The 10991-nt window shown below is 45.6% G+C and overlaps 2 protein-coding genes across 2 annotated transcripts; one reads left to right on the forward strand and one right to left on the reverse strand.

Moving 5' to 3' along the window:
• Positions 1–41: 41 nt before the first annotated feature.
• On the forward strand, positions 42–4971 carry RBM48 (RNA binding motif protein 48). Its single transcript, XM_054385147.1, has 5 exons — positions 42–245; positions 2444–2634; positions 2747–2892; positions 3870–4399; positions 4881–4971. Exons 1-5 carry the CDS (start codon positions 42–44, stop codon positions 4965–4967), a joined length of 1158 nt encoding a protein of 385 aa, XP_054241122.1. The 3' UTR covers positions 4968–4971.
• A 373-nt stretch (positions 4972–5344) lies between these two features.
• Positions 5345–10671, reverse strand: CLXN (calaxin). Its single transcript, XM_054384999.1, has 6 exons — positions 10602–10671; positions 9954–10109; positions 8280–8384; positions 6536–6687; positions 5621–5725; positions 5345–5395 (listed from the first exon to the last, which is right to left on the reverse strand). The coding sequence occupies exons 1-6, from the start codon at positions 10657–10659 to the stop codon at positions 5345–5347; spliced, it is 627 nt and encodes a 208-aa protein (XP_054240974.1). The 5' UTR covers positions 10660–10671.
• Between the last annotated feature and the right edge of the window lie 320 nt (positions 10672–10991).

The raw sequence follows: 10991 nt of genomic DNA on the forward strand, positions 1-10991 counted from the left end.
CTGTCTAACTACGCCACCTACTTTCGCCTCAGTGGGAGCCAATGAGAGTGCTGTCCGTCGCCTGTTTTCTCGGCGAGCAGCTAGAGCTGCCTAAGTCGGGGGCGGGAGGTGAGAGGAAGATGGCTTCCAACGGCGGCGCCGGCGGCAGCGGCGCGCTGGGCGATGTTTGCAAGCACCATACGCAGCTGGGGGTCTGCGAAACGCGAGCAAAATACCGCGAGGGGCGGAGACCGCGAGCTGTGAAGGTGGGACCGGTCTCGGTGTGAGGGGCTGGGCGCCGTGTTTGGGCCCCCTTTGCTGTAAGGGCAACCGGGCGCTGCCACATCGAGACGCAAGTGGTCCGGGCCCAGAGCGGGCTGGACCCACCCGGCCCGCAGCCGAAGTTTGCTGGCTGCAGTTTCTGGGGGCGTAAGGGGCTCACCACCAGCTCCTCCCGCTGTAGCTTGTACGGCCATCTGGTTCCTTTCGTTAGTACTTGTTTCCGTTCCGGTGTTTTTCGGTTCTTCCTCTCTCCGCGGTGCTGAAGTGCAAGCGGGTCCTGGGCTCAGGCAGGCAGAAGACACCGGCAGGAATAGCTGGAGTTGGGTCTGATGATTCTCCTCAATGACTTCATGCCTAGGAATTTAATCATTTATGCATGAGGACTAATAGGCTAGTTCTGCGCATAACATAAAACCAGAAAGCAAGGTAACTTGTGGAGCTGAACATTGCAGTTGGTGGCCAACATGCTGTTGGGTTCTCAGTCCTACTAAACTTTGCAGGACTCACCTGCACAAGGCTGCTTTTGTCCTTCTTCTCTGGTGTCCAGCAGCTCCTGAGAAGATGAAGGGAGGGCCATACATGCTGGGCCTTGCCTGCTGCATGGAGGTTAGAGCCAGGAGGGTGTTGGTCTCTTCTCCCTAGTAACAAACGATAGGAGGAAATGGCCTCAAGTTGCACCAGGAGAGGTTTAGGTTGGACATGAGAAGAAACTTCTTGGCTGAAAGGGTTCTCAAAACCTGGAACAGGCTGCCCAGGGAGGTGGCTGAATTCCCATCCCTGGAGGTGTTTCAGAGAGGCAGAGATGTGGTGCTGAGGGCCATGGTTTAACCCGAGCCTTGGCAGAGTTAGAGATGGTTGGAGTGGATGATCTTAAAGGGCTTTTCCAACCAAAATGTCCCAAAGATTCTACAGTAGAGTTTGCCTTGTGTGTGTGCAGCTGCTGTACTGGGTGCTGCTGCAATGGCACCTTCTGGGGCTGACTCAAGAAAATGAGCAAGCTGCTATGAGAGGAAAAAGTTGTGACCTATTTGCAGAGAGTATCTTTTATCAACCAGTCTAACAGCTGGGTTCCTGAGCGACTGCCTTTTGTCCTCCATTTGCTGTGTTTTGAGAAAGCTCATTCATTCCAAATGGCTTTCTCACCAGAAGCAGAATGAACTTCCTTGGAAGTTCTGGTTTAGCCAGCTGTTGTCTGTCACAAAGTTTTCCTTGCAGTCTGTGTTGTTACAGCTGTTGCACAAAGCAGAGAAGAGTGGTTTGGGCTTTGACCTGCTGGGGGAGAACCTTGTTTCTCTCAGCATCTGATTTGTGTTTGTCTTAAAAACATTCACTGTTTGATCACCAGCTTTGCACAGACATGATCTGCTCCAAGGCCTGGCAGTACTCTCTCTTTACCTGTGACACTTCTCTGCCTGTGGACTGGTTTTACAGTGGGTTTTCCTTATCAAAATGAGGGAAATGCCTCCTTAACTGGTTACTCAGCAGTTGCAAGGCAATTGTGCAGAGACTTGGAAGTTTCACTCAAGAGTTGGCAGTCTCTGACCTAATGTAGAAGAATCAACTCTTATTTTGAGTTCTACTTTGAGCAAGAAGCTTGAGTGATGAGGAGGTCTCTTATAACTGTGTATTTAGTGCTCCTGCAAGAGTTAAAAGAGAATCAGAGAATGGCTTAGGTTGGAAGGGGCCTCAGGGATCCCCTACTCCAAGTTCCCTGCCATGGGCAGGGACACCTCTCAACTAGACTCAGCTGCTCAAGGCCTCATCCAATCCATCCTTGAACACCTCCAGGAAGGAGGCAGCCACAACCTCCCTGTGCAGCCTATTCCAGAGTCTCACCACCCTTATACTTAAGAACTTCTTCCCCGCATCCAGTCTAAACCTACTCTCCTTCAGCTCAAAACCATTCTTCCTTGTCCTGTTGGTCGACACCCTTATGAAAAGTCTCTCTCCAGTCTTCCTGTAGGAACCCTTCAGGCAGCTATTAGGTCTCCCTGGAGTCTTCTCTAGCCAAACAATACCAGCTTCCTCAGCCTATCCTTGTAGAAGAGGTACTCCAACCCTTTTCATCATCCTGAGAGGATTTGAGGAACAACAGAAAACACAGAGAAAGCTCCTCACTTCTGCAGTAAAGCACCAATGTGACTATTCATGTTTTTGTTTGTTTTTGTTTTTTTTTCTCCAGGTTTACACCATCAACTTGGAATCTCGTTATTTACTAATCCAAGGAGTTCCTGCACTGGGTGTCATGAAGGAATTAGTTGAACAGTTTGCTTTGTATGGTGCCATTGAGGAGTATCATGCTCTAGATGAATACCCAGCAGAGCAATTCACTGAAGTTTATCTTCTAAAATTCCAAAAACTGCAATGTGCAAGGTATTGGACAGGATAACATCTGCCTCTTGGTGCTTTCATCTTTTACATGTTATTTACATTCTGTTAAGAGTCCAGAGAGTTGAAGTAAAATCCTCCATTTGATTCCCTTCAGGGTGGCCAAGAAAAAAATGGATGAACGAAGTTTCTTTGGTAGCTTGCTGCATGTGTGCTACGCTCCAGAGTTTGAAACAGTCCAAGAAACCAGGGAGAAGCTGCAGGACAGAAGAAAGTTTGTAGCAAAAGCAACAAATCAAAGAGGTTTGTATCTAAATTTCTTCAATGTCTCACTTCAGGGGTAGGTAAAGAAAATGCCTTATGTTTGGCTGTTCTGAAGCTCCACTTTAAGTATATTTGCAGCAGAATGGAGACATCTTTCAATGTTTGGAGGGCTGCATCATCTTCAAAGCAACTTTTGGGGTTACCACTGAAATAAAATACAAACCCCAAACAATCTTTGCTGTCCCCAAACAGGGACACCTCCTGCTAGCCCAGCTTGCTCAAGGCTGCAGCCAACCTATCTTTGAACTGCCAGGCTTGGTGCCTCCACAACTCCTCTGGGCAACCTCTTCCAGTGTCTCACCACCTTCAGGGGGAAGAATTGCTTCCTTTCTTCTTCACCCTTGCCCCATCTTACTTAGGCATGCCCAAAGAGACAGTTTTGTAAGGAAGGTGACTATGCCAGAACCTTCAACAAAACATTTCTCCAGCCTACATACTGGCACTGGAGGAATGCTGGGTTCACTCTGTACTGCAGAGTTCCCAAGCAGCACTGAAGGCTGGACAAGCTGAGAAAAGAGCAGATTGCTGAGCACAGGCTTCTCCCTTTTTGTGTTTTGCTCTTTTATGTCATTATTCATTGCATGAGGGTGTTTAAAAGGAGGAGAATCGCTGATTTTTAACATAAACCCACCTGGTTTTCAATGTTCCAAGGCAGTCTATCTGTCAAATCTTAACTGGAGCTAAAAATCATTGATTTAGAACATTAGATTTGTTATTTTTCTTGTGTCCTCAAAACTGCTGAAATTCTTCTGCTCAGGCATTTCTCACAGCCCAACAAAGGTGGAAAATTTTTAGTTTGGAAGGTACCACACAGGGAAAAAGAATCAGAGGAAGGTGGCTGGGAATGAAATGCCACTGGTGTTGCTTCTGTAATTGTACTAAATATTTTGTCTTTGTTAGAACTAACAATGATGTAAAATTGTGAAGCTGCTTTTCTGTTTGTTTTTTTTTTTAAGATTGCTTTGTGTTAAAGAAAGCAGAGGGGCCTAAGAAGAGAATGTCAAAGCACTCTGAGCATGACCATCCATGGACTACATCAGAATCACCTGCAGCCAACAGCTGGGATCCATCCTGCTTTACAAGCTATCAGGGGGTACCCTACAGCACAGGGCATCCAGCTGGGAATCATCAAAGCCTATTGACTTTTCCCCATGAGTACAACTGTGCTGAAACTTCTGGGTACCTGGGTGACAGCACATCCCTAACTCAAAGTGTGCACCCAGCAGGAGGTAGTCCAGGAACTTCCTTTGTGCAGCCAGGAACAGTTTGGATTGATAACGGAGTTGATAGGTTCATGCCACGTACAACCCACCTGCAGGAACGCAAGAGGAAGAGAGAAGAAGGGGCCATGTTTTCCCTCCTTGGGACAAGTGTGGACAAGACTGAAGCTGTTTTTGGTCCACAGCTTCCAGAACCCCCTAAAGTGGACATGGATGATGATTCACTGAATACTTCAGCAACACTAATTCGAAATAAACTGAAAGAGGTAGTGGCTCTGCAAGCTCCAATTAGTTTCATTTCCAAACACATCTGGTTTAGGGTCTCTAGTTTTATGGCTAACTTCAGCTGGTCATACTGGATGAAGGTTGAATTATTTGCCACTTAAAGCTGCTGTTCTTACAACTTAACTCTTCCACAGTGCAGAATATCACAGCTTTGCTACTCTGTATCTCCTACACTACACTCCAGAAAGTCCAGCTGGCAGTGCCAGGGTCCTAAGTGGTTTTTAGTGAAGAACACTTTTTATTCCATGTGGGGAGGCATGATGACTCCCTCCCTTCCTTCCTCTTCTGCTGCCTTGGCTGTTATTTTTCCCCCTTTTTCAACAGGCAAATTCAATACAACTGTGATGATAGTAATTAATACATCCCAACACTCAAATTCTGGGGACATGGCCTTACACTAAAATTAGCATCAAGAAGTAAAGGTTACAATTGACTAAGATTATTTGTTTTCTCCCCATTCAGGTTGCAGATTCTGTTTCAAGAACATCTGTGGAAAAGCCAGAAAGTAGCTCAGCCAAAACTCTTGTAAAGCAGAGAAGAAGAATATAGATACTGCTGGCAGCATCTCCCAACCATTCCTTGTTTTTCTTACAGGACAGAGTTGGAAATATTTATTTTCATGTTAAAAAATATTTTATACTCTATTGCAAACCAATTCCCTGTTAAAATTGTATCGATTGTTGCTTGGAATGAACAAACCAGTGTAATAGATTGTTACAACCTTGTCCTGTGTGCCTCTTCCTCTAGCATATTTCATAGCTCACTGAAGAACTGTAGAGTAACAGAAGTAAAATTCTACTTATTCAGTGTTTTTTGTAGTAAAGAAATACTGAAGCTCAGGAGCAGCTTGAAACTATTCCTATTTTTACTATACCATGAGGAATGGTGAAGAAAAAGCCTCTTCCACTTCAGTATTCCACTTGGAGTTACAGTTTACGAGTTTCCTGGAAAGTTTTCTGTTCAAATGCCATAATACTCTGGTGAAAAACAAACCAAAAGTTTATTTTCAACTGACTACAGGATTTAAATTTAATTAGAAAATAAAAATTGAAGTGGTATTCCTGGAGTGCTTTCAGGTGAACAGCTCAAGAAAAGCGTCCTCATTACTGAGGATCATTTTATTGCTGTACCACCCCACACCTCCATCTCCTTACCACAGTACAGAAAGCATTGCCCATTTTTTCAACTTGAGGCTGCTGTACCTTTATGTCTGGCAAACACGGTCCAAAGGCTTCCAAGAGAAGGTTTTCATTTCTGACTGCTTTTTCAAAGTCCACAAAAGAAAGCTTGCCATCGTGATCATAGTCCTACAATAGGAAAGGAACACTTCAACAAGATGGTGACTTGTAGTAGCTGTGTTTTTCTTTAACACACGGTCTATTGACGTAGATGGGGAGGGACCTTTTACAAGGGCTGGTAGTGATAGGACAAGGGAGAATGCATTTAAGCCGGAAGAGGGCAGATTTAGACTGGAGATTTGGAAGAAATTCTTTCCAATGAGGGTCGGGAGACACTGGAACAGGTTACCCAGGGAGGTTGTGGATACCCCCTTCTTGGAGGTGTTCAAGGCCTGATTGGATGAGGCCTTGAGCAAGCTGGGCTGGTGGGAGGTGTCCCTGCCCACGGCAGAAGAGTTTGAACTAGATGGTCTTTAAGGTCCCTTACAGCTCAAACCATTCAATGAATCTATGATTCCCTGCTCAGACAAAATCTGTATCATTTGCCTCTACCTAAGCAAAAAGGTGGAGTAAGCTCAACTAATTCATATGGCTTTGCTAGCAGACACCTAACATTGGAATAGGTGCAGCTCGCATTTTGGATTTTTCTCTTTTGACTGGAATGCACTTGTGTGTATGCACACACACCCATGCTAGTTCATACATGAAGTTTGTAACACATTCAGACTATAAATTAAGCTTTGTGTGAGGATACTGGGCTAGGATTCATTAGATTTGGATTCTATTTCTAGCTTTCCTTAGGAGACTTATCTCAAGTGCACAACTAAGTCTCTAGCTCAGAATCCCAGTATCAGACAGTATTTTGCTACCCACAGGAATGTCCTAAAGTCCATTTAACGCTTGAAAGGCACTCAGGTATCACAGTGAGTCAGTACTTGCCATTTTCTTCAGTGCGATGTCAACCAAGTCCTTAATTCCCTCATCAGGATCTTCTTCTGAGGGTTGTTTGAGAAGGCTGTTCTTCAGCATTTGAAACATTTCATCTCTTGTAATGTAGCCATCACCATTTAGGTCATAAACCTCAAAACAGTCTTTTGGAAAGATAAATCAATTTAAACTTCATACAAACTGTATCATGCACCCTTAAAGCTATCTGTGAATTGTATGTTGTACACACAGTCACATTTATCATAGATATATGATGACACATAATATTTATATATGAAATACAGCATATTTTGATGCACATACTAGTCAGTTATTGACTATTGACCCTTCATACTTTAAAATCTAGAAATAATCTTCAGTTTACAGAGATCAAACTTAGAGCTCTTAACTTCTCAAAACTTGTCTTAGAATATAAACAAAGTTATGGTTTAGAAGTTGCGATTCCCCACAGCAGGGACTAGCTGTCAATGTCAGAAGGACTTTGCACCTACAAAACACATCCTTGTTAATTAAAAAGCTGGATTAGAAAAGAAAATGAAGAATGAAAAAACGGAAATATCCCTGAATGGAAGAGACAATTACTGTAACAACGTTTTGAGTATCTGCCTAATTGCCCTTCTAATTGTTTCTACCTTCCTGGAATGAGCAATATATAATAATCTTTACTAGCCTTCACAAAACTTATTTAAACAAACAAAACTTCAGTTTTAGAACATAATGAGAAATCTGTGACTATAATGAACTTTACTGTTCTTCAAAAAACTTACTTAAACCAATGAAAGTCTTCAGTTTTTGAACATATAGGGTTTATTTTTCCTGACAGTGACTCTCTACAGTGAAAAACTCCGCTGGCAAACACTGTTATCATTTCACACAGGTATATTCTATAGTGAGTATTTTACTCAAGAACTGCTGGAGTTAATGCAACTGCTACTGTTGTCTCCATAGTGCCTGTAAATGAATGTTGGCACAGGGCTTGGCTGGCTTGAGATTATGTTATTTAGCCAAACTCACCTTCTTTTTAAAGGGTGATTTACAGGGTTCCATCTGCTTCTTTCTAATTTTGTGTGTGAATACAAAAACATTTACTCTGTCAAAGCTGTATCCTGCAGAACAAGCTTCAGTTCAAAAGCTGTTTTTTTTATAAGCAACAAAACAATGTGGCATTTGGGATAGTGGCACTGTACATAGAAAAACCTCTGCCTCAGAGAAGCAATTTCAGAACTCAGTTTCAGTGTGTGGGGTTGTTTAGTCTAGAGAAAAGGAGGCTGAAGGAAGACCTCTTTGCTCTCTACAACTCCCTGAAAGGAGGCTGGAGCCAGGTGGGGGATGGTTTCTTCTCCCTAGTATCAAGTGACAGAAGGAGAGGAAATGGCCTGGAATTGTACCAGGGGAGATTTAGGTTGGAGATTAGGAAAAATTGCTTTCCTGCCAGAGTGGTCAGGGATTGGAACAGGCTGCCCAGGGAGGTGGCAGAGTCACCATCCCTGGAGGTGTTGAAGAAACCTGTGGACATGGCACTTTGGGACACGGTGGTCTTAGGTTGGTGGTTGGATTTGATAATCTTGGAGGTCTTTTCCAACCCAAACAATTCTATGAGTCTATGAGACTACGTGGAAGACAAGTCTTCAATTAACAAAGATTTCGTAAGAGTTAACTATTAAATTATCACAAAAGCAACATGTAATTTAAGCCATGAATCCAGTGATTACTACTGAACAGACATAAATCTTACATTTAATCCTTTCCTCCAACGTCCCTCGAAGAAACACTGCCAAGCCTCCTACCCACTCCTCCACGCTGATGCAGCTGTTGTTGTCTCTGTCAAACGTGCGGAACACTGCCAAGTGCATTGCACACATTGGAGATTTGGGTAACAGGGAAACACAAAGAAAGGAATATTTTCTTAAGTTCAATACAATTCACCAAGGCCAAGTGGCTGTGTCCTGCACTTGGCTCACAACAACCCCATGCTTGGGTGGGAAGTTGCTTAGCAGAAAAGGACCTGGGGGTGTTGGTTGGCAGCTGGCTGAAGATGAGCCACTGTGTGCCTAAGTTGCCAAAAAAGCCACCAGCATCCTGGCCTGGATCAGCAATAATGTGGCCAGCAGGGCCACAGAAAAGGTTGTCCCTCTGGAGTCAGCACTGGTGAGGTCACACCTTGAGTCCTGGGTTCAGCTTTGGGGCCCTCACTCCAAGAAAGACATTGAGGTGCTGGAGTGGGTCCAGAGAAGGACAATGAAGCTGGGTTGGAAGGGACCTCAGAGATCATCTAGTTCCAATCCCCTTGCCATGGGTAGATACACCTCCTACTAGACCACCTTGATCAAAGATCCATCCAACCTGCCTTTGAACAGTTCCAGGTTTGCAGCCTCCACAGTTTTTCTGGGTTTTGTTTGTTTGTTTTTTGGTTGGTTGGTTTTTTTTACCACCCTCAGGTAAGAATTTCTTTCTAATGTTTCATGTCAATCCAGCTTCTTCCAGTTTGAAGCCATTACCCCTTGCCCCATTACTACAAGTAGCAAATTGCATCAAGTTTTTATTTTATGGTATTTAAATACCCCTCCTGCTAGAGACAGATGGAAGTAGAATCAAGAGGTAGCTCTTGGCAGCCTGAGAGTGGAAATAATGGCAGACATGTCTCCTCCACATCCTCTTCTAGACACCTGCATATGAGGGATCATTGTGGAACCATGAAGGCACTGTGTTTTCAGGGGGTTATTCAGCTCCTCTCCATGTATTGTCTGACTAATTCCTTCAGTGCTGTCCGCAGCACCTCTATTCCAGAATTATGCCCTCTCACAGAACACCTTTCTGGGACCTTCAAGCACAAAACAGTGGTCCACCAGCATCACTGACTGCAGCTCATGGTCAAAAAGAGAGACTACAGTGACTGGGACAGAAAACACAGAAGAGCAATACATGCTGACTCTCTGGCTGGTCTCCCTCACACAAGACCATGAGCTATCCTTGACAAGATTTAAAGGCTGGAGCACAAGAGGATGAGGCCAGATTCTTCTCAGTGGTGCCTAGTGATAGGACAAGGGGCAATGGGCACAAACTGTGTTGTGAGGCTGCCAGAGCCCTGGAGCAGGCTGTCCAGAGAAGTTGTGCTGTCTCCCTCCCTGGAGACTTTCAAAACCCACGTGGACGCAAGCCTGTGCAACCTGCTGTGCACGACCCTGCTTTAACAGGGGCGTTGGACTAGATGATCTCCAGAAGTCCCTTCCCATCCCCACCATTCTGTGACTGAATTAAGTCATCCTTTCCTCAGCAGCTCCTGAGCATAACTCTTCCTTTGCTGCCCTTGCAGGGATGAGCCAGCACTGTTTTGCCTCAGTGTGCTCACTGGGTCACCAAAGTAAAACTAACTTCCGCTATCCTTCCTAGGCCTGTCAGTCTCACTCACCTCTGTCCATCATCATGTCGTCCATCATGCCAAACATTCTGTACAGGACATCTCTGAACACATTACAGTCAAAACCGACCGCAGCAAAGCGGCTCCTGGACTCGGCCACCAGCATGTTGAAGAGCTTGATCAGACATTCCACTTCGCTTTTAGTAACTGCCCAGTCAAAACACAAGGGAACACAGAACTCGAAACTGCTAACACCACACTGCAGCCAGAGGGAAGGTCCAGGGCCCAGACACCTAGGTGTAACCATCACACCCAAGCCCTCACACTGCTCCACCCTGTACCCTCTTGTTCTTAGGAGGGCAGCTGGAAGTGCCTGCCTTGAGGGCTGGGTGGTGAGCAGGGCCATAGAATGAGCACTGGGACAATGGGAACCAGCTGGGAGTGACAAATAGCCCTCAGGCGGCAGTGGCTGCCGGGGTCCTGCAGCCCTCTGGTCTGCTCAGAGGGCCACGCTTGGGGCCTTTCACAGGCTCAGCGGGCTCAGCATATTAGGCCTCCAGACTCCCAAGGCCGGGAATATCAGTGCCCCCAGACCCACACAGGGCCCATCAGATCAGACCCCCGCAGGCTCACAAGGCCCAGGAGACCAGTCTCCCCTGACCCACACAGAGCCCAGCAGATCGGGCCCCTCAGACTCACAGTGTTTGGAGGACTGGCCCAGCGAGTCCACCAGCAGCTGCAGCTTCTTCCTGTTCATGGCGGCGGACTCACGGACGCCGCTCCGCTGCCCTGGCAACGCGGGGCGGGAAGCGGGGAGGCCGGGCGAGGGAAGAGGCCGAACGATGACGGAGACTTTATCGAACATCAAAAAATTATCAGACAGTAGCTGTATGGCAAAAGTTCTGAAAATGTTTTTGGAGAGAACTGAACATTAAAGACCACGCACAATACTCTCTGTCCAGCTGCTGGCTGCAGACAGAAAGCTATTCCAACATTTCTATTCCCACACAGCTCATTTTCTACTGTGTCCCGCTGTTCCTACGTGACACGCCTGTGGGTATTCACCTGAAGCCCACATCCCAAACGGAA

The sequence above is a fragment of the Indicator indicator genome, chromosome 11 (genome assembly GCF_027791375.1).
Source record: "Indicator indicator isolate 239-I01 chromosome 11, UM_Iind_1.1, whole genome shotgun sequence".
Taxonomy (NCBI): Eukaryota; Metazoa; Chordata; class Aves; order Piciformes; family Indicatoridae; genus Indicator; species Indicator indicator.